This window comes from Epinephelus lanceolatus, chromosome 5 (assembly GCF_041903045.1).
Source record: "Epinephelus lanceolatus isolate andai-2023 chromosome 5, ASM4190304v1, whole genome shotgun sequence".
Taxonomy (NCBI): Eukaryota; Metazoa; Chordata; class Actinopteri; order Perciformes; family Serranidae; genus Epinephelus; species Epinephelus lanceolatus.
Genome location: NC_135738.1, coordinates 42,352,728 through 42,375,874, shown reverse-complemented (window position 1 = coordinate 42,375,874; position 23,147 = coordinate 42,352,728). Strand labels below are relative to the sequence as shown.

The following is a 23,147-nucleotide window of genomic DNA, read 5'->3' as shown; positions in this document are numbered from 1 at the left end:
GCAATGTAACACACAAGCCAAAGCAGTAGGTGGCGATATAACTCCTAACTGTAAGGCCATTGTCAACCTCTGACGGACCCCCCCCCCCCCCCCCCCACACACACACACACACACACACACACACTCAGTAGAACTCCAGAGTGTCGAAATCAGTCTGCTAACAGATTCTGATTCCTCAGCAGCTCCGTGAGAATCACTGTCATCATGTCACTGAGTATGATACAGCCACAAAGTGCTGATATGCTGCTAAATAGCAGCAGTATTTTGTTTAGGTCCATCCTCAAATCGTCTCTCGCACACACTGGATCGGGTAAAAACACAGCTGTTTTCTGTTTACGTCGCACACTGTGACGTCATACAATGGAGACGAGACAAAACAACTGCGGTTATCCTGTCCACACATGACTGCTGACTGTATGCCTGCTGCGCTTCGCAGCACTTCGTTGGCAGCGTGGTCCTAACTGTGAATTAGTCATGGGTGTGTTTTAGGCGTATCATTCAATAAGCCAATCAGAGTGTCACCTCTCATTCCATTTAAAAGAGGCGCGATTGGAGCGCATGGCGGAGAGCTAGTTAGATGGCGAACCTACCAACTGGAAAGAGTGAGCGTTTTACAGCTGAGGAGACGGATCTCCTCGTGCGGGAGGTGAAGGCCCGTCAGAACCAGATCTACGGGGACAGCAGACAGGCACCCAAGCTCCCCGAGGTGAAGCAGGCGTGGGAGGAAGTGGCGGCGATCGTTTCGTCGTCTTCTGGTATCACCAGAACCGTGACACAATGCCGCAAACGGTATAATGATGTCAGAAGACGGGGGAAACAGAGGGTCGCCGCCCACCGACACCAGCAGCATGCCACGGGAGGAGGCCCACCCAACACCACCAACGATCTGACGCCAGCGGAGGACATCGCCGCCTCTACCCTCAGTGTGGAGAGCATTGAGGGCTTTGGGGGACTACAGGTTGGCGTCCAAGGTAATGCAATAATCGCAATACCTATATCAGTGTGTATAAACCATGCAGGCTTCTTGAGAAATGTATTGATTTCACATTATCACACACAACAGACATTCAATGAATCAACCAAACTTTATTTACATAGCACATTTCATAGCTACATTTTGTTTTTAAAATGAACCCATCATCTTCATGCAGCTCCGCTGGCTGATGATCCAGGGGCTGGACCCTGCTCCTGGCAGCTGGGTCCAGGGGCTGGACCCAGCTGCCAGGAGCAGGCGGCTGTTGTGGGGGAGGAGGAGACCGCACCTGCACCTCCGACGAGACGGAGACGGAGACTGAGGCAGCTCGCCCGGCCTGAGGACCACCCATTCGTGGAGGTCCAGCGAGGAGGCTTCACCATGCTCGAGCGGGAACTGGGTGGCCTCAGGCGGAGTGTTGGGCGCCTAAACACCCGCCTGAGCCGTGTTGAAGGCCTGCTGCGGCCCCTTGGTCGCATAGCCGATAGTTTGGACAGGCTCGCTGGAGCAGCTGAGCGCCTGCTTCAGCGAGGAACACCGCCAGATTCTCCCCCTCCCCCTCCTCCTCCTCCGATCAGCGTCAGCAGCACGTTGGATGATGCTTCTGAGGAAGACAGGGCTCAGTCGAAACTGTCAAGCAGGTAAAGAAACATCTCCTTAACTCTTTTGTCTGAAGAAAAGAAACTGAACATTTCTTTAAAATGGTTGTGTTCAGTCACAGGTAAAATCAGCGTGGCGTTAATTAGACTACTTAAGTATGGAAACCTGAACACTAATACAAGAAAGATCTTACTAAATATCTGTGGAATATTATTCAAACCTGTTTTCATCATATAACAGAGCACAGCTGTCAGGACTGTCGCGGAGCTCCCCAAGGTGCTGATCCTGCAGCTAGGACCTGTTCAGTGTTTTCTCCCCTACCCACGTTTTTTAATTGTTTTCACATGTTTCCTAGAGCTGTGTTCTGCCTCTTATTTGCATGTGTGTCCTCTCTAAACTCAGATAACAATATAATATAATGTAGCCTAGTATAACATGTATAACAGTATAACCAGGATCCCCCTGGAAGACTGCATGACAGAGTTGGCTAGTATGAAGGAGTCATGGCTTGACCCAGGATAATTAGCGAATACATGTATAACTTTACAGGCTGCATCGCAGATCACCTAGACATTTATGAAATGGGTTCCCTTACGGTTGATGTAATCACAGCATTCTGTGTTGGGGCCTGTAGTTGCACATGGGTGCAATCAATTGCACCCAGGACCCCAGGGAACCCAAACCTCGCCCAGAACTCCTGTTTAACTCAATTTTGGCTGTCAGGTGTCATGGGGAACTGAATAAATTCACTGGCATGTCGGACTAGGCCTGATGTGACCGCATGTATGGCCGAACTTATGGCAGGTTGGGACATGCCTCCAATTAAACTCAGCGGATGCTGAAATGACCCACTTGCAAAGAAATATAGCGCAGCAGTGACTTTTACAGCAACGTGGAGGGTATAGGGAGTGTTGGAATGCGTCTCCAGATCAGCTGACAGGAGATGGCATATTTCCGTCACAGCCTGGGGAGAGAGACGGACTTGTTTTTTTGTTTGTTTGTTTTTAAAGATATTTTTCTGGGCCTTTAATTGAGAGGATTAATTACAGTCTAGCGTGAAAAGGGGGAGAGAGAGAGAGGGAGTGACATGCAGTAAAGGGCCACGGGCCGGACTCGAACCTGGGCTGCTGCGGCAACAGCTTTGTACATGGGGCGCCCGCTCTATCCACTAAGCCACTGATGCCCCAACAGACTTGTTTAACAGCAAAATACTGCGCTGTTGACTTTAGACCAGGTTTTCGTTGGTCACTGGCGCATTTGCTTTTTACGTAATCTAACTAGCAACACGCCATGACTGCGCCTGACCTCTCCTCATTTTTAGACCAACACACCCAGAGAAGCGCAAGTTCATTTGCTAGTTAGACAACGAGGATGCAGGGCATGAAGATGACAACTGCGCCTGCATCTAAATAGCAATGACACTTGCGACATGGATTATGCGCCCTCCGCCGTCCGCCGTCCGCTTTAGACCATCTAAATAGGGCCCTTAGAGTTGGTTTGAGATTCACCAGGCGTCTTTCTTTGTTGCTCCGACCAGCTGTTTTAGTATAAAGGGCAAGGAAGTCTGCGTATGTGGATGGGTTACACAAACTCTGGACTTTGACAGGAGACTGCAGTTTGTGTCCTGTGTGAAACCAAAAGTCAACCAAGTTATTTTAATATCAACATAGCATAGAATGCAAGTATGTCTAGCATACTGTGCTAGTGACGTATGCCACGTAACGTTACGTCAGTGATTAACATATTTATTTTACACTAAATATAATAATAATGTAAATAATAATACTGCATTTAACAAGTATAAAAGTGCATTCATACTTGTGTGTCAGCTCTATGCAGAGCCTACGTTGTAGCCTATGCTGTAGCCTACGCACGCAAATTGGCTTCATTATAATTTGCAGGATTCACAGACAAAACACTTGTCTTTTGCTGGCCACATTCCCCACAAATACAACATGCTAATGCTATTAGCACAATCCTATGGCATTTTACATTGTATAAATTAGCCTAGCCGCTAATGAAGTTTTCCTCTACTCATATGAAGCCAGGATAAATCTCCCACAATACTTAAAATGCTATTTTGTGGGGGCTTTATTGTCTTCACCATTAATTGTTTCTTATCTATGAAATAAAAGTAAATTAAAGGTTTGTTTCCAGAGAAATGGCTTTCAGCTTACAAAAATAGACAGGAGGTCTGCCTTACCGTGATGTGTAGTTACATTTCTGGGGAGGTGCATGTCAGACTACGGTGTAGTCTCTGCGTTGGCGCAGAGCCTACGCTTATGTTCTAAATATTGAAGGACGATGGGTCCCCAGCATCCCCTCAAAAATCTTTGCCTATGAATGAAGGGTTGAGTTGATCTGACAGGGCTGTGGGGGTACATCTGACAAAAAACACTGCAGTACTGTGTACATTGCACCAACAACCTCCTCACAGGTCTCACAGTCATCAACATATTACCTAAACATTGGCAAACAAGTTGGAGACAAATCCAAACAGATTTAACTATAGCATATAGAAATCTTTATTTAGCCTGTCCAGAAACCAGACTCCTCCCCTTCAAAGTGAATTTGAAATGACTTTCGGACAGACATAACAAATCAATGTGGCTGCCTGTGATGCTGAATACACCACCTCCTCTCTCACCCTGTTAACAGCAGTAAAGAGTGTGGAGGCAGCCGGTCGCCCAGAGGCTACAGAATGCTGCTTTATTTATTATTAGATTACTTATTTGAAAGTGGTTCCCTTCCTGGGCCTCAGCCCTGTGCTCCATCATCTGTAACAACCTCCTCCTCATCATCATCATCACAACATGCCTTCAAAACCTCCATGCACACTGGAGAATAAGGGAAAGGGCATGTGTCAAAAAACATCGCACCAAACTGCAATGCATGTCAAACTCACATTCCCTTTTTCACCATGTCTGCTTATTGTGTGTCTACAGGGTTGGAATTTTCCACAACAAAGCAAAGTCAGTATCAATGTTCATATCTCAGATTTCAGCATGTGAATGCACCATTGCTAAAATGAGTCTGCATATACAGTTGCTCTACTACATAGAGATAGGACAGTTTTTAAACAAGAATAAAGATGGGTGAATTGTCTTATTAATTAGCATATTATATCATGTTTGTTTAATCCATAATAATGGTGATCAAAGGGTACAGATGACACTGGCCCAAGGCCATGGGGGCCCATGCAAAGGTCAATGGTTGACCCTTAAATGGAATCAAGTAGCAACAATTTACTTACTGACTTATATCACTGACTGCTAAATGCTAAATACAGTTTTGTTATCATTTAAACACATTTTAAATTGTACTTTGATAGCCCACCTCCTGCAGTTATTGTGAAAATGTTATGTCCAGTTTCGACTGTACCAGGTATGACAACCAGAAGCCGAATGTGGCAAAGGTGAGGTGCCAGGCAGACAGGCAAATGAAACCTGCTGTAATAGGCTCAGTTTTAAAGCTAGAGTGAATATGCTGGTATCATATGAAAACAGACGACCTAAGGCATCCATTGGTACTAACTGGAGATGCACAGTATTGGACTTTTTGCCAACATCCAATATGCCGATATACAACAACTCATTTAGCTAAAAACCGATACTGATACTGATACTGATATCGATATCAGTATCAATTATCAATATCAATATATCCATATATTATGGAAAATTATGCAACTTGATTCCCTGAATCCTCTGACTGAATATACCTCTTGTATGCTTGTAGTTTATCCTTATTTCTATATGTATTTTCATTCATGTAGGCCTACTTATGTAATACCCTTGTTTAACACCATGTAGCCTATTTGTGTTTGCATTGTGTAGCATTGTTATTTCATTGTCTGATTTATATGCATTTATAAAGAAAATTTCCTTTAAAATTCGAAAAGCCCCAAGGACAACAATAATTCACAGCCTTTTGTTTCCGCAGGGTGTTGTTTTACTTTGTGGTGTTTTAAGGAATTTGTAAAACAGCCCTGACAAAGACCTGCAGTGGTTGAAACACGTTGGCTCTTTTAATGATTTAGCCATTACAATAAAGGCTTTTTAATACTTCCTTCTTTGTTTTCTATATTTTGGAGTATCTGGATTGCCTTCCTGTGTATCTTGTTGTTTCCTGTCCTTCATGAGCACCTGACAAAAGGTTTTGATCTACATTTGATCATACAGAGCAACCAGTTTGATTCACACTTATGACAATGCACAGAGGATTTATTTATTTAACACGTTTATCAGAATAAATGGTGATTCCCACTAAAGTTATCCTGGTCTGGGGCTGTTGACACTACCGGTTACAATTGCATAAGTTAACACAATATAAACACTGGATTTGGAAACTGTGATAGCTAAAATGTGAATGAGATAATCTCGTGAATCAAGACCTTGCAGTAATTTTCTACATCAATGTTTGATTTTACTTTTCTCCAATTATTCCTCGCAGGGCATATTTTTCATTTCTGTTTTGTTTACAGGTAAAAGGAGGAATATAACTGTCACAGTCTTATTTGAAAGGAAAAAATGCTGTGTGTTTTGAAATACCTGAACTTGACCTTTTATTTTTTGTAATCATATTGATTATATGCATACAAAACAGAGCACGGCCTGGATGGGTCTATAACAATAACACTGGATTTATAAATAGTTGGTAGAGACTCTATCTTTGTCACTACAAGGCAATTGGCCAAGAGCTTATTTAAAACTGTCCATGTTGGTATTAGAACTGAGGGTGGGAGGTGGTCGTGTTAAGTGGGTGGGGATGAAGATTTTGTCCCCCTGTTCATAATTCCTAATGGCTGGCCTGCTGAGACATGTGGATTTAACATTAATATCCTGCTTATTAATTTAGGACTATTTGCACACATCTGTATATCTTAATAAGAGGTGTACTCAACATCGAAAACAGCACAAACAGCAGCACGCTTCACAGCTTGTGCCTCCTCCCTCACACACACTAATTTTAGAACTCACAATTAGCTGATTAATTCGCAAGTAACAGTCAATGCACACACACACACACACGCAGAGTCAGTGAGAGTCAGGGCTTACAGTCATATACTAGGTTAAGTAATAGTGAGTGTTTTAAGTCTAATCCAGCTCCTGTAGAGAGTCCAGCTGGCACACAGCACAGAATGATGAGAACACAGATTGCAGCAGCCAATCACACTGCTAGTCACATACAGCTAGTTTGATTATTAGATGCAATGTGTCGTGGCGTAATGACATGTGGACTGAGATCAATACACACTGGCTGTTCATTAACCTCTTCCAGGGACAGTTTTTTTCCCCAAAGATAACTTCTGTCATTGAAGGTAGTTTTTATCACGCTGCCGTATGTTCAAGTGTTTGTTTTTCTGATACGTTTGGTTTTAATTAGCTGTTTAATGCTATAGAAATTGGATTTTACATCATGACATGCCAAATGTGTGATCAGTGGGCTCGCATTCAGTGGCGCTGCTCACGATTGGTTGGACGGTTGTATGGGCAGGAAACTTGATACCATTGAGATTGCTACTGCGCAAAACTCTGGCTCCAAATGATGTCACCAGAGCAAGATGGCAGCAGCCTATCTGAGATATTTTAGCTTCACTTCTGTACAGTGGGGGTAAGTGGAGATGCATCGTCCATCTTTATATGGGGTATTTTACCAATTGTGTGCAAAGTGCTGTCCCTTAACAAAAAACCAACACAAATAATAAAATTGAGTATTTAGACATAGATATTTACAAAGACTATGTTATGACCTATTTAAACCCAGGACATTAAATGAAAAAGTGATAAGCTAAATATATACAAAATCACCATTTATAGGGTACTTTACTTTAAGTAGCTGTCCAACCCTGACCTCTAAAATTCAATTCATGTAAATAACACTTAAAACATTTTTCATATTTTTTTCAAAAGTGTAATTTAAAACATATTTGTGATTGAGTTTAAACAGAAGTTGAACGATTTAGATGTATTGTGGGATTAATTTTTAAATAAGGAAACCATGCTAAAAAAAAATAGTGTCCTTGTTTTCATGTCACTACCGAAACACAAGAGTTTTAATGCACTGGTTGAGTCTTGATTTTAGCCACACCCCTGAATTTCTGAGAAGGGGGGTAGTACTGCACCCCCGTCCCAGATGGCTGCATGGTAAGTCGCTGACTCCCATCATTTTTTAAATAAATGTCTTCCAAAGTCTGAAAATCAGTGTGTCAGTAGTTAAACCCCATAATTTTGTGGTCCAAAGTCTTGCTCTGCTCTACTCTTCTCTACTCTGCTTTACTCTATACTCTGCTCTTCTCTACTCTAGTCTGTTTTACTCTATTCTTCTCTACTCTGCACTGCTCTGTTCTGCCCTACTATACTCTGCTCTACTCTACTCTACTCTGCTCTACTTTGCTCTACTCTGCTCTACTCTGCTCTACTCTACTATACTCTGCTCTACTTTGATCTACTCTGCTCTACTACTCTGCTCTGCTCTACTTTGATCTACTCTGCTCTACTTGGCTATACTCTACTATACTATACGCTACTCTACTCTGCTCTACTATACTATGCTCGCTCTACTATATTCTGCTCTGCTCTACTCTACTATACTCTGCTCTACTCTATAATCTGCTCTACTCTACTCTGGTCTACTCTGTTCTTCTCAACTCTGCTCTAGTTTATACTCTTCTCTACTCTATTCTGCTCAGCTCTACTATGCTCCATTCTACTCTGCTCTACTTTGTTCTACTCTGCTCTGCTCTACTATACTCTTCTCCACTCCACTCCGCTCTACTCTACTATGCTCTGCTCTATACTCTGTTCTGTTCTGCTCTACTTTGCTCTACTCTACTATACTCTGCTCTACTCTATAATCTGCTCTACTCTGCTCTGCTCTACTCTACTTTGATCTACTCTACTCTGTTCTACTCTGCTCTGCTCTACTCTGCTCTACTCTACTATGCTCACTCTACTATATTCTGCTCTGCTCTACTCTACTATGCTCTACTCTATAATCTGCTCTACTCTACTCTGGTCTGCTCTACTCTATTCTTCTCAACTCTGCTCTACTCTATACTCTACTCTTCTCTACTCTATTCTGCTCTACTCTGTTCTACTATGCTCCATTCTACTCTGCTCTACTTTGTTCTACTCTGCTCTGCTCTACTATACTGTGCTCCACTATACTCTTCTCCACTCCACTCTGCTCTACTCTACTATACTCTGCTCTGTACTCTGCTCTACTCTACTATGCTCTGCTCTACTCTATAATCTGCTCTACTCTGCTCTACTCTATTCTGCTCTGCTCTACTCTATTATACTCTGCTCTACTATTCTCTGCTCTACTCTGCTCTGCTCTCTCAAAAGTTAAATTGTTTTACTGACCACAAAACATTTGTCTTTGTAATATTCCCACCATAAGGCATACATTTGAGGGAATATGATGCAACCTTAAAAACAATATAATGGTCATTACCGAAACAGTGCAGTCACTACCAAAGCACTGGGTGTTTTGCAAAAAATAAAGTATATTGAGTTATCAACTAAAGTATTATGATGCTAATTGGTTACATTTATGTTCTGTTTGATCAATTATTAACTCTGAAATCAATCTGATCAGTGTCATGCTTTTTACAAAGAAAGATTGCATTTAGATTTTGAAGAATTCTATAATTTGACCATGGAAATTTGTTAAAATATTTTTTATAGATTTAATTGTGAAAACCTTCAGGAAAAATTTGTAAAAATTTAAATCTTTAGACAAGGGAAGGAACAAGCATAACAGGTTGATATTTTTTTGTGTAATATAATACTATATGGAAAAACATTCCAAAACAGTCTGAAAATACAATATAAAAATTTACAGTCATTTTACTAGATATGTGACCTTTACATATGGTACAATATATATAGGGACAAAGTTTTGGAAATAAAACATAGAAAATTTCAAAATATTTCCAGCCTAACTTTGCACACATTCGGTAGAATGCCCCATATACAACCTATTGTTCAGGATAAACTATATAGATATAAAGCAACATTAATATCTATTATTGGTGAAAATTGATTTTTCAATCCAACAATATTAGCAATGGATTGAAAACGTTTACATAAGGACAATGATCGAAGCGTTGTAATCAACAAGATTTGGGCTGAGGACAGGACAATATTTCATTAGAGGCTCAACCAGGAGGTAGAACATTTGCTGCTCATGGGAATTTTATTGTTCAAGCTGTGGTACCTTTGTCATCTACTTCTTCATCACAGTGTGGGAGAGGCCCTTTATGTGGCATCTGTCCTGCATTACCCTGGCCCTCCTACAGGACCCATTCCTGGCTGGTCTTTTCTTTTTTGAAATTGAGGCACAAAAACTTAAAATGAAATAATATTAAGGAATTGTGCATATTATCACAACAGCACAGATTCAATCACACCTTGGTTTAAAATTCAAAATTGAAGTTGAATCAGAATTTAGTCCAAAATTAGGCTGTATGCAAAACCTACTGTATTTTAAGCCGAGACAATCTATCCAGTCATCTCATAGAAATTCCTAAAATGGACACAAAGTCCCTTAAACTGTGTGCTGGCAACACCAAAAACAATGCCAATGCAATGACACACGGATTAGATATTAAGAACGAGAAAGTTTGCATAGGATGGGTGGGTCAAACAGATACGGACTTTCAACCAGGAGACCACTTTTCATGTCCCGTTTGAAAGCAAAAGTCAGTGGGTCTCATTCATGACACGAGTAGAACGAGTTTGTGTGTAAATTGTTCACAGAAGGAAATTTATATGCATTTCTGCATTTATCAATATGTCGGAAGCTCTGATCTTTCCGTAGGTACTAAAAAAAATCTACACCTGCTTCTGACTGCTTGTAGTGATTGTGTTGTGCTCTATTATGTTCACAATATGCTGATGCCTTTGAAACATGCAAGTTAAACATGACAAAAGATTATAAATTTAACACATTTAGCTAAATTATCAGATTTAAGCTTCAGGTTAGGTTTCTTAAAATGTGAATGAGTTATTGAAATCGACATAATACATGGTATACATTTCTGGCATCCTGTTCCCACTTTCTTCAATTAGGAGAGAGAACTCCACAAATTCATCTTCTGTTTGACCCATGTTACTGGCCAAACACTTAGCTACCAGTGATGGCTGTCAGAATGTATGGTGATTAGCACTTAATATAACACATACATCACCATACCTTCTGAGTTTGCTATTGACTGCTCCAGTGGAGGCATGTCACTGTCTCCCCTGACAGAAAGGTCTCTCCAATGATGCAAATAATGTGCTCGTCTGCAGCTGTGACTGGGAAGAGCCTCCTCCCATAGCTGTTGTTTATTTTTTTGTTTGTGCTTATGCGGTTTTTTGCATCAATCGAACCATTTTCATTCAACTTCTTGGAGGGATCTTGTAACAGAGGACACAGAGTTGATGGCATCCATTACCTCCTTCCAGGCCTTTGATTTACCCGTCCCTGTCACACCATTAGTAATATATCTTTTTCTTAACTCCACCCAAAAAAACTTCAGTCTTAGTGTCGGAAGTTTTTTCTTTCTCTCTATCTTTCTTTGTTTGCTCCACCTTCACAGGTCGTCAGGATGCACCTATCCATAGTAATTATCATCTCCACTGGCTCACTGGCTATTCATGGGCGGGGATGTATGCTAATTGCTGACTGGCATTCATGAACATTGACACACAGGGGTGCCACCAGGAATTTTGGGCCTCATGAAAACCCCCCCCCCCCCCCCCCCCCCCCCCACAGCTGTTGTCACCACATCTCTAGGACCTAACTGACCCATTAAAAGCTTTACAGAACTCTAACTCTGAAGGCTTGCAACTGTCTTGCTTCTTGTAGTTCAATACTACCAGTACAATATTTACTGCTGGTGAGTTGTACATGCAACAGTCTGCATCCAGTATGCAATTCACTATTTGATGCAAGATTAAAAGCCGCCATAAAAAATGTGCTAAAGGCCATCTTTTACAGTCTAATTTTTATTGTAAAATCCCAAAATGGAAAATTCTCCTAACATTAATGGAAGACTTAAAAAATAAGTTAAATATACATTAACTTTTCAATCAAAATAAATTAATCATCATCTTAAAATAATGAAAACAGTAGCTGCACATATATGCCAACAAGAAAATAAAGTTGAAATGGAAACTGATATCAAAAGGCCTCATGGAGGTGCTGAGTTAGGTTACTTAATGTCCAGCATCCAGTACAGGCAGTTGTAGGCGGTTTTTGTTTCATAATAATCATTATGTGGAAAAATAATTTGTTTGAATTTCTGTCATTAAAAAATATTTCGTTTTCTTTTTGTAATGGTAAAAAAGAGCAAAAGAGAGACTCCCTGCAATGATGCTAACTGGCATGTCATTCAACACAGTGTTGCTCACCTTCTTCATTGGGACGGGGAGGGGTCAAGTTATGGGGAGACAGGGCTGCTGCTTCTGACTCATCTGTTGTTGAGTCTGGTAAAAGGGGCAGGGACAACTGATTTAATATGAATATCTTGCTAAACATTTACCTGCACTGATTAAATGTAGGTTAAAAAGGAGTAAATGTGGGCTAACGCTAGTCTGTAGCTAGCTTATTTCACTATGGACATTAAGCTAACAGGTTCATTTCTACCACTCACAGACTACAGGCTACCCACCTTTCTTGGAGAAAAACTAGCTCACATATTGACACCCTTTCTTTTGCCTCTCCTCTCTCTCCTTTCTCTCTTTCCTTTTTTGCCGTTTTAGCGCAATGGCTGACTGCTACTAGGCACTGTCACTGTGCGCTAAGACAGGACCAAACCATTTCATGCAGATACAGGGGGGTGGTCAGTCAATTTGCATGTTTACTTTTTGGTCAATGGGGATATTTAACTTTTACTGCCAAAAACAAGTAAAAACAAAGAGATCATTAATTTTATTACTATATTTGAAAAAATATATATATCTTAATGATGATGGTTTAATCATTTTATATTAATGTTTACCTATTTTTAGGGCCCCTGTGAGTCAGGGGCCCTTGGAATCACGCCCCTTCCGGTAGAGTTCATGGGACCTTACGTCGGAAAAAATATGAATGGCAGTGAATGGGGAGAGCAATATTATCTTCTGTTTCCATTTGAGTTGTGACATGAAATCTAAATATGTTGTTAATGAATTTAAAACATAAATTTTAAGGTCAAGAAAGTCATACTTTGTGGTAAAACTGTTGAGATATAAGCTTTTTAATTAGAAAGACTCAAGAGTACACAGGAGGAGGTCGCGTATGTGACGTCATAGCTTTCGCTCGCTTCCTGCAGCTTGGCCTCCCCGCTGAAATTCCACTGTTTTATGATTAATCGATTTATGATTGAAGATGTCTGTGTGTTTTGTGCCAGGTTGCAGTCACTCCAAGCTGCAGGAAGCGAACGAAAGCTATGACATCACATACGCGACCGGCTACAGTATACTGAATTATGTTATGTTAATTATGAATTATGTCTCTTAGTAAGTCATCAGAAATCATCTTTAGAAGGAGCAGATGTTTACACTAAGGTAGCTGGGGCCATGTTAAAGTTAACAGTATTTTAACGGAGCAAGGTGAGCTAATTGCTAGCGTGCTCAGTTAAAAAGAAAAAAATAACAATGCTTTGAGATGGCTGTCAGAAATGGCAGAGGTATGATCACATAATCCAGTTTGAGCTATAATGGTAGAGTACTGTAAACAAACGGTTACCATTGGAAATTGCTAGTTTCAGTTCAGCGCCGGAAGTTGCACCCATAATTTACGCAAGTTATCATGGGGGCTAGGAATAAGGTAGATAGGGTGTCATTGTTCTCACATGCCTATGATCAAATCTGAGTTTCCCACAGGGTTCATGAATCTGGTGTAGGTTGTTAGTACCGAGGTTTTTATGTGCAGATCTACTCACAGATTTACTAATAATTCATGAATAAGATCAAATGTTACTTAAGTGATTTCATGGACGCAGTGTTTTCATTTCAGACTTTGCATTGGCATTGTTTATATGTTGCTAGCTTGTAATGTTAAGATATTTCTTGCCCACCACAATGTAATGTGCTGTTAAGAGGTTGTGTCCATTTCATTTATTTTTGTAAGACTATGTGATCTGTCACATAATATAAACTGAGAAACCCTATGAAGCAGGATGATGGTGACTACCTCTGTGTGTGCCTGCAATCCACTCAGACAAGGTCCTAGGGTTTTTTTTGACAGTGCTGCTGTATTAAGCCAGCAGGAACTCTCAGCATGCAGCTCATGAACGGATTGTACTGAAAACACACTAACCTTCTATATCTGCCTGTCAGCACATTGTCTTTCCTCTCTGTGAGGTTGAAGTAGATCATGGACTGTGGAATGATCAGTTACAGTCAGATCATTACTGATAACTTCTATAGAAGATCTTCATATTACACAGTTAAGCTGTGAGGAGCAGCTGAGCTGTTACAGATTTCCTCTTCACAGAGAATTCATTGCATTTCTCATCTGGACTGTGAAGTTTATATATATATATATATATATATATATGTATGTATGTATATATGTGTGTATATATATATATATATATATATATATATATATATATATATATATACACATACATACATATATATATATGTATATGTTGTCGGGAATGTCCTGGTGATATATATATATATATATAATATATACGTATCACCAGGACATTCCCGACAACAACGTCTCCATCAGCGGCTTCCAGACTGTTCGGGCCGACCGGGACTGCACCGAGAGCGGTAAGCGCAAAGGAGGGGGGCTTGCTGTTCTAGTAAATAACCGCTGGTGCAGTCCTGACCATATTTTCATTAAGGAATGTATCTGTTGCCCGGACATTGAACTGTTTGCTGTTGGACTCAGGCCGTATTATTTGCCCAGGGAGTTTTCACATGCAATTATTGCAACTGTTTACATCCCCCCTCTGCCAACCCGATGTCGGCATGTGACGTCATTCACTCCGCCATAGCCCGCCTGCAGACTAAACACCCGAGTGCCTTCATAGCTATCTCGGGTGACTTCAACCATGTCACCATGGCAACAACATTGCCCACATTCACACAGTATGTGAGCTGCCCTACCAGAGAGGAGAGGACACTGGACTTGCTGTATGCAAACGCCAAAGATGCATACAGCTGCTACCCCCTCCCCCCTCTGGGTAGGTCAGACCACAACCTGGTGCTCCTCAACCCTTGCTATGTACCACTAGTCAAGAGCCAGCCTGCGACCATGAGGACAGTGAGGAGATGGTCGGAGGAGACTTATGAGACACTGCAGGGCTGTTTTGGTGCAACAGACTGGCAGGCACTCTGTGAGCCACATGGGGAGGACATCGACGGGCTCACAGAATGCATCACGGACTACATCAGTTTCTGTGTGGACTCCATTGTCCCAGCCAGGACTGTCCATTGTTACCTAAATAACAAAGGACATCAAAGCCATCCTCAATGCAAAGAAGAGGGCCTCCAGAGCTGGTAACAGGGAGGAGGTGAGAACAATACAGGGGGAGCTGAAGATGAAGATCAGGGAGGCTAAGGAGAGGTACAGGAGGAAGCTGTAGAGGAAACTCCAGCAGAACAACATGAGAGAGGTCTGGAGTGGAATGAGGACCATCACTGGCTTCAGGACCAACAACCACAGAGGAGTTGAAGGCAGCATGGACAGGGCCAATGAACTGAATCTGTTTTTTAACAGATTTGACATTACTGGCCCTGCCCATCCCCCCCGACTCTTCTGCTGTCTGTCTTGGTCAACCATCTCCCACTCCGCCCTCCTCCCCTACTCCTCCCTTTCACACCTCAACACCCTCCTGCTTGACCCCCCCTCCTCCTCCTCCTCACACCTCATCCCCCCATGGTCAGACTGACTGCACTCTCCATCATGAGGACTACACCCCTCCCTCACGTGTCGTCACCTCCACAATGTGCTTCACTGCTGACCATGTGAGAAGACAGCTGATGAGACTCCACTCAAATAAGGCTGCAGGCCCTGATGGTGTCAGCCCCAGAGTGCTCAAAGCCTGTGCCCCCCAGCTATGTGGAGTACTTTAGCATGTCTTCAACATGAGCCTGAGTCTCCAGAGGGTCCCCTTGCTGTGGAAGACATCCTGCCTCGTTCCTGTGCCAAAGACGTCGCGTCCCAGTGGCTCCAAGGACTACAGACCTGTGGCATTGACCTCCCACATCATTAAGACCCTGGAGAGACTCGTCTTGGAGCAGCTCCGCCCCATGGTCAAGCCACTTTTGGACCCCCTCCAGTTCGCCTATCAGCCCCGACTTGGAGTTGAGGACGCCATCATCTACCTGCTCAACCGTGTCTACGCCCATTTGGACAAGCCGGCGAGCACTGTGAGGGTCATGTTTTTTGACTTCTCTAGTGTGTTCAACACCATCCGTCCAGCTCTACTGGGTGACAAGCTGACAGCAATGCAGGTGGATGCCCCCCTGGTGTCCTGGATTGTAGACTACTTGACTGGCAGACCACAGTATGTGCGCTTGCAACGCTGTGTGTCAGACAGAGTGGTCAGCAATACCGGGGCCCCGCAGGGGACTGTCCTCTCTCCCTTCCTCTTCACCCTCTACACCACGGACTTCAGCTATTGCACTGAGACCTGCTATCTTCAGAAGTTTTCTGATGACTTTGCTATAGTTGGATGTATCAACAAGGGTGATGAGGATGAGTACAGGGCAGTTGTGGATAACTTTGTCACATGGTGTGAGCAGAACCATCTGCAGCTCAACGTGGCAAAGACAAAGGAACTGGCTGTGGATCTGAGGAGGACCAAGACACCGGTGACCCCTGTTTCCATCCAAGGGGTCAGTGTGGACATTGTAGAGGACTATAAGTACCTGGGGGTACACATTGACAATAAACTGGACTGGGTTAAGAACACTAACACTCTCTACAGTAAGGGCCAGAGCCGTCTCTATTTTCTGAGGCGACTGAGGTCCTTCAACATCTGCCGGACTATGCTGAGGATTTTCTATGAGTCTGTGGTGGCCAGTGCTATCCTCTATGCTGTTGTGTGCTGGGGCAGCAGGCTGAGGGTGGCGGACGCCAACAGACTCAACAAACTGATCCGCAAGGCCAGTGACGTTGTGGGAACAGAGTGTGACTCTCTGATGGTGGTGTCAGAGAGGAGGATGCTGTCTAAGCTACGAACTATCTTGGACAATGTTTCACACCCACTCCACCATGTGCTGGTCAGGCACAAGAGTACTTTCAGTGGGAGACTCATACCACCTAAATGTACCACTGAGCGCCACAGGAAATCATTCCTGCCTATGGCCATCAAACTGTACAACTCCTCCCTCTGAGTGGCCCTGAGACTTTTTCACACACTGCAATAATTTAATTTAACTTGTGCAATAACCCCATTCACCCTGACTGTATATATTCAGTTTGTGTAAATAATCTTGTTCAGTTTACAATATATATATGTGTATATATATATTTATTTACGTTTATGTTTGTTAATAATTCCTGTTTATTTAACTATATATTTCTTAATACTATTATTTAAATTTCTTATATTTTCACATATCTTTCCTCTCTTGAAGGAGCACCTGTAACATAAATAATTTCCCCTCGGGGATCAATAAAGTATTTCTGATTCTGATTCTGATATATATATATATATGTATATATATATATATATATATATATATATATATATATATATATATATATATATATATATATATATATATATATATATATATATGTATGTATGTATGTATGTATATATGTATAACATGTTGCCTATATTCCAGCTTTGTAATATTACCAATTGCCCAATACTATGTTGTGCATTCACTTCTATATTTTAATGTCACTGTTTATTTCATTTGTCAGCTTTTTTGTAGCCATTAATGAACAATATTTCCCACAAGACTAACACCTTTGTGGGTAAACATCATGAGAACGTAATCACTACCTGGATTATGTTTAGAGAGAACGTTACTTTCAGTTAATGAATCCCACATTTATGTACTGCGCTGGAATCACATGGAAGTGGTCAGGTGGATGGCAGATATGCAAAGTGCAGGACTGAGACACCAAAATCCCAAGTTCACATTCAAACTCCTGTCTGTTTAGATTTAGATGTCAAAAGCACTTTGGGTAAGTTTAGGAAAATATCCTGAATTTTGTTAAATGTTAATTAAAAGAAGTAATGATAAAATTTAATACTGTATGAGTGGATAGTGTACAGCAAGATTGCCTATTTTGGCAGAAAGCAAACGAAATATGCTGCTGACATTTTTGCAACTTGCCAGGTATGCTACATTAATAGCAACATTTCCTCATTATATAAAGCAATATATAAAATGTAATTTGCTTGGTTACATTACATTACATTTCCCTCCAATGAATTCGCTGTTTAAAATGAGCTGTAACCCATATAAACGTAATTTTGAGGAGACAAAGCTGAGTTCTGATACAGATATATGTTTACCAGAAAAGGAGGGGCCAAACAACGCAGATGTTTTACAGCGAAGGATTACTATAGAACAGAGCATGTGTGAGTTACACTGACATATTACATACTTGAACACAGCTGCAGGCCTGCCATGTGTCTGGCTCAAGCTTAGGACAAAATGATCTCCAAATACCCGTATGTATTTTTGACAAATAATTCCAGCGGATTATATCAAGGTTAGAGGGTTTATTGCTCTCCCTTGACCAAGGGCCGGGGACATCTTACCAGGTGTTCCACCAGTATCAGCAGTCCTGCACAGCTGTATGTTTTTGAATGCTAACAAATGAATCATTCTTTAAGTTTGTTAAAATCACCCAAGGTTCAATTTGTTAAAGTGAGTGTTTTTGGAGATTATAGGCAGCACTCCTGATAAATGTGATGATATGATATTAGTTTGCGAAAGACTCATGAGTTTGAAGTCAATCTCAAACCACTAAGAATTAACAAAACAAGCTAATGAAATGTTAGCCTGGCTGCTAACAGATATGTGTTAGCTGTCTAGCTAACTTTTCTAAAATCCTGTAGTCTGTGTTATTCCCCTGAACAAACACAAGTCAGTTTCTTTAAGTGTAATTAAAATGATATAATCCAGCCTTAGAGCTCCAGTAAGCCCTTAGTGAAGTGCTGGTCATACAGTAGCATGATGCTACTCTATTTTACTTGCATAGTTTGTGAATCAGTATTTGATTATGTCACATTGAATAGTAATTTTGGTAAGGATAGATGAGTATGAAAGACTGGAAGAGAGAAGGGTCAACATTTCTGCCCTCTAGGATTAGGTTTCCATAGCCAGTTTCCATTTTAGATCTGGTTCCTTGCATTCCCCAGTCTCAGCTAGCTCTCATCACTGTTGCTTTGACTAATGGAAAAACAAACATGAATAGTGGCAAATTATATCAGCCATAGCTAATGATCATCATTTCTGTAAGAGCTAAAATGATACTTTGTTACTTAATAGCTGGAGAAATATAAATTATGAGAGTCAGTAAGCTACACCTATTATTTCAGTCTGTCATATACTGTTCCTTTAATTACAAATTATAATATATTCTGGTGTTCACCTCACTTTCACAACAGAGTGTGAACACAAAATCATACTTGCAAACCTTGAAACCTCAAATATACAGAGGATTTTGAAACCAAAGCAGGTGGTCTGACTTTATGACTTTCAGAGACTTTGTTTACTGCATTCTGGTGACTTTTTAAGAATGATAGTGACAAAATAAAAATTGTCTTGCAGCAGCATTTTTATATTGAATACTTGGAGGAGGGAAGAAGGCCAGACTGTAGGCTTTTTTCGCACCAGAAACCCACAGCCAGCTGCCCCCCCCACCCCCCCACCCCCACCCCCCCCCCACCCCCACCCCACCCCCCAACGGGCCCATACCCCGAGGTCATGTAAGCATAAGTGAGGTAGAATGGGAGGTTCCTGGTTCCTTTAGAGACAGATGGGTACGCCGCTGTAGTGGAGGAGGGCAAGCCAGGTCCCCAATCCCCAATGCAACCCTGAAAGCCCAGCTAGAGCCATCCTGTCACACAAGCGTAACACAGTCATTGGTCAGTACAGAGACAAGGTGTCCATTGGCAACCACGCCCAGCTCATGCAGGCCTGATCGGAGAAGGTGGAGGGAAGTGCCAATGGCAATGGAAAACAGACTTTTATACCACTTTCCCACCAACATTTGGGCATGTATGTTGTTTTTTTTAAACACAGGAAAACCCACTAAAAATAGGCTAGGCAATTGCTCTAAGACAACAAGGGAGGCTGAACTTCCCCCAAAATTTCATAGAAGAAATGGTCAAATATGCACTATTGAATTTACATGAAAATAAGAATTTATATTGCATTAAACGTACGCTAGGATGTGTTTAACATCATGACTATGATGTTCAAACATCAACTATTTATCACCAGTTTTCAAACGCGACCTCTCTGTCATACATTCTCCTGTCAGTACAGTGGATGCGGAGCCTCCAAGCATTCCTATGAGACAGCGATGCAAAGCGAGACGGTCATTGGATAAATGTGACAAAATTGTCAGTTTCAGGGAGGCTCAGCTTCCCTGGGAGCTAATGGAGCGGTAGGCGGGAGAGGACGCTCGGTGTATGCATGATGATTGGAGGAATTGTCTAAAAGGCGCAACCCCTTTGTGACTGACAGAGCTTTGGAAATACACACCGGCGAGTGGAGTCCTCTGACAGAGTGCCGTCCGGAGCTCCTTATTTCCATAAGCGATATAGCTCATCTTCACCATTAAACCCATCTGAAAATCTTTGAGGTGTGTTTTGCTGTGGTTCTATGGCATGAGTGTCGTTGAAAAACTATTAAATGTTCCTTTTATAAGTTACTGCCTCGCTACAATATGACAAATCTTATGATGTAAACTTAAAGTGAGCTTCCCCTGTTTGAAAGACCAGTGGCCGCCACTGCTATACACTCCTTCTCCCATTGCCAGCAGACCAGAGCCATGTACATGGCTTTGCAGCAGCCAAGCATGCCTTTCTCTTATTTTACTGGAGTGTCACGTTGGATGTCATGCACAGGCTGGAAAACAGGTTAGTAAACAGCAGAAAGCGGCATGAAGGTCAGTGAAAACATAACAGTGGTGAGTTTCTTTTTAAAATCTGTAATTATTCAGTCTCTCTTTCAAACTCAGTGCAGACTAATTTGAAATAAAATAGAGAAGAATTGGGATCCGGAAGAAAACCAGGGCAATGAAGGGCAATGAAAAGCAGAAGTCTCCTGGGAAAATCGGGAGGATTGGCAAGTGTGCTACAGGATTTTTCTAAGCAATACAGATGTTATTTTTTTGCAACTTCACTTACTTGCAAGTGTTGAAATCTAAACATAGCAAGACTTGATAAAGAATTTCATACTGGACTAGAAACCCAACACTAGCCTACTATCTTGTTTGTTAAATAAAACCTGACCAAATCTAACCACCATTATCATATTTTTTATTGTATTACTATTCAGGCCTAAAAGGTTCAGTGTGTAGGACTTAGATGGACATATAGACAGAAATGGAATATAAGTATGTTTCCTTTAGTGAATAATCACTTGAAAATGAGAACTGCTGTGTATTGTTACCTTAGAATGAGCTGCTTATATCTACATAGGGAGCAGGTCCTTGTCTACAGAGTCGGCCATGTTGCAAATTGCTTGTCATATTTTTTTTACAGTAGCCCAGAGCAGACAAACCAAACACTGGCTCTAGATAGGGCCATTTGCGTTTTCACATTAGCAGTCCTCATCACTACATTTCACTGAATACCCCTAAATTTTACACCCTGCTGCTTTTATAAAGAAAAGCAGTCACGACAACAGTGATTTTTATTGATGTTCAGATGGATTTAAGGAACCTTCTCTGGATGTTGATGCTGAAGGGAAACCCAGGTTTGGGTAAAATCACTCTCTTCTGATCTGACACAGTAAACAGGATGCACCTCATTTAAAGGGATATACAGGGATACTACTGCTGAGTGAGTGCTACTCACTACTGCTGGCTTCCTCTAGAGACCACTCATTACTGAACACTGCCTGAGGAGCCAAGGCCAGCTACTTCAACATCAACTGGGCTTGTTTTTATAGAAAGAATCCTCTCACGACTTTGTAATGTGCCCTTCTTACTGTACTAGAAGATACTGCTAATGTACAGTTGACCCATCTGAAATATACTTGTATAGATTTCACAAGATGGCAGAACAGCTTGGAGGCTCATGTTCCAACAGCGCAATCGGGGTCAGTCCCCACCACAGCCAGTATGCCCTGTCAAAGTGTCCTTGGGCAAGTCACTGAACGTCCACCTGCTCACTGACTTTGGGTCTGCTGGAAAAACAAGTCAGCCACATGAAATATTGACTTAGGAATATTGATGTTCTAAAAATAGTATAGATATTGCCACCAATACACAAAACAGGAGGCTATTTAGTGAAGCACAGCAAGATACAGCTACAGCTGAACCATTTTCAGAGCTGACCCACTGCCAGCACACACACACACATGCACACACACACATGCACACACAAACAAAACAGCATACACAGATACACAACTAATGCTGTCTCATTCTGAAAACAGCATCCTCCCAGGAAATACACACACACACACAGTAACCCATTTATTCAGCTTGATGCCGCTGCTGCCTCATTCAAGATAACCCATGTTCATACACACCCTTATACACACTGTAACCAATCTGCCCTGCTCATTTTAAAAACAGGGGATCCTCCCAGCCTCCCTACCTGGGTGCCGGCTTGTGGCAGCTGTGGGAACAGAGCCAGGGTGGTTGGTCTCTTTGGTCGATATTTATCCATGACAACACAGGTTGATCCCCCTCTTGACAGGCGACAGCTTCCTCCCTCCCTCCTCCTCTTCCTCCTCCTCCTCTTCTCCCCTTTTTATTAAGCCAGCGTAGGCGCTCCTCAGCTCGGACAAGGCCTCCCCCACCCTCCTCTACCTCCCTCTCTTCCCCTTCTTCCTCCTCGGTCTCGTCAGCATCGATCAGATCTGAGCACAGCCTCTGAACACACCCCTTCCAGTCCCTCCTTGCGTGATCATTGGCTGGCCACAGAGTCACATCATCATCATCACCATCATCTTCCTGGCAGGAGCAGAGTGGGGCAGAGAGGAGAGGAGAGGTAGAGAGACAGAGAGGGAAGGGAAGAGAGAGGGAGAGAGGTCGGATGGTGTTGAATAGTGATGGGATTGACAGAGGGAAGAAAGCAGGGTGGAGAGAGAAAGAGAAGCAGAGAGGAAGAGAGAGGGGGAGGAGGAAGTCAGAGCCAACCAATCAGAGCAGTGCATGACATCATCAGTTTATCAGCCTGTGGTGTTTTCTGTGAGTTAAGGCTAATAAACACTGTGAGTGTGTGTGTGTGTGTGTGTGTGTGTGTGTGTGTGTGTTTGTGTTTGTGTAACCCAGTCAAATAAGATTACACAGTAACAGTGATCCCATGGAGAGACAAAGGCAACAGACCCGCCAACCAGTCAACCAAACAGTCATTCAATCAATCAATCAGCCAACAATGCAGCCAGCAAGCCAGTCATTTAGTCATGTAACCACCAACTAACCA

At 42.1% G+C, this 23,147-nt stretch overlaps 2 protein-coding genes across 2 annotated transcripts in view; one reads left to right on the top strand and one right to left on the bottom strand.

The window, feature by feature from the left end:
* Window positions 1-22,620, bottom strand: part of LOC117262338 (C-Jun-amino-terminal kinase-interacting protein 1) — a 46,322-nt gene extending 23,702 nt beyond the window's left edge. Inside the window, exon 1 of the mRNA XM_033635238.2 lies at window positions 22,317-22,620. Within this exon, the coding sequence (XP_033491129.1) occupies window positions 22,317-22,388 (72 nt within the window). The 5' untranslated portion in view covers window positions 22,389-22,620. The remainder of the gene's footprint in view (window positions 1-22,316) is intronic.
* Window positions 358-5,640, top strand: LOC144463548 (uncharacterized). Its single transcript, XM_078168252.1, has 3 exons — window positions 358-971; window positions 1,152-1,614; window positions 4,232-5,640. The coding sequence occupies exons 1-3, from the start codon at window positions 578-580 to the stop codon at window positions 4,419-4,421; spliced, it is 1,047 nt and encodes a 348-aa protein (XP_078024378.1). The 5' UTR covers window positions 358-577; the 3' UTR covers window positions 4,422-5,640.
* Window positions 22,621-23,147: the final 527 nt, after the last annotated feature.

Bases quoted from the DNA above. Each gene is read 5' to 3' on its own strand.
- LOC144463548 (XM_078168252.1), top strand. From the start codon at position 578: ATGGCGAACCTACCAACTGGAAAGAGTGAGCGTTTTACAGCTGAGGAG. The intron at 972-1,151 runs GTAATGCAATAA...ATCTTCATGCAG, and splicing joins ACTACAGGTTGGCGTCCAAG to CTCCGCTGGCTGATGATCCA. The intron at 1,615-4,231 runs GTAAAGAAACAT...CCCTGTTAACAG, and splicing joins CAGTCGAAACTGTCAAGCAG to CAGTAAAGAGTGTGGAGGCA.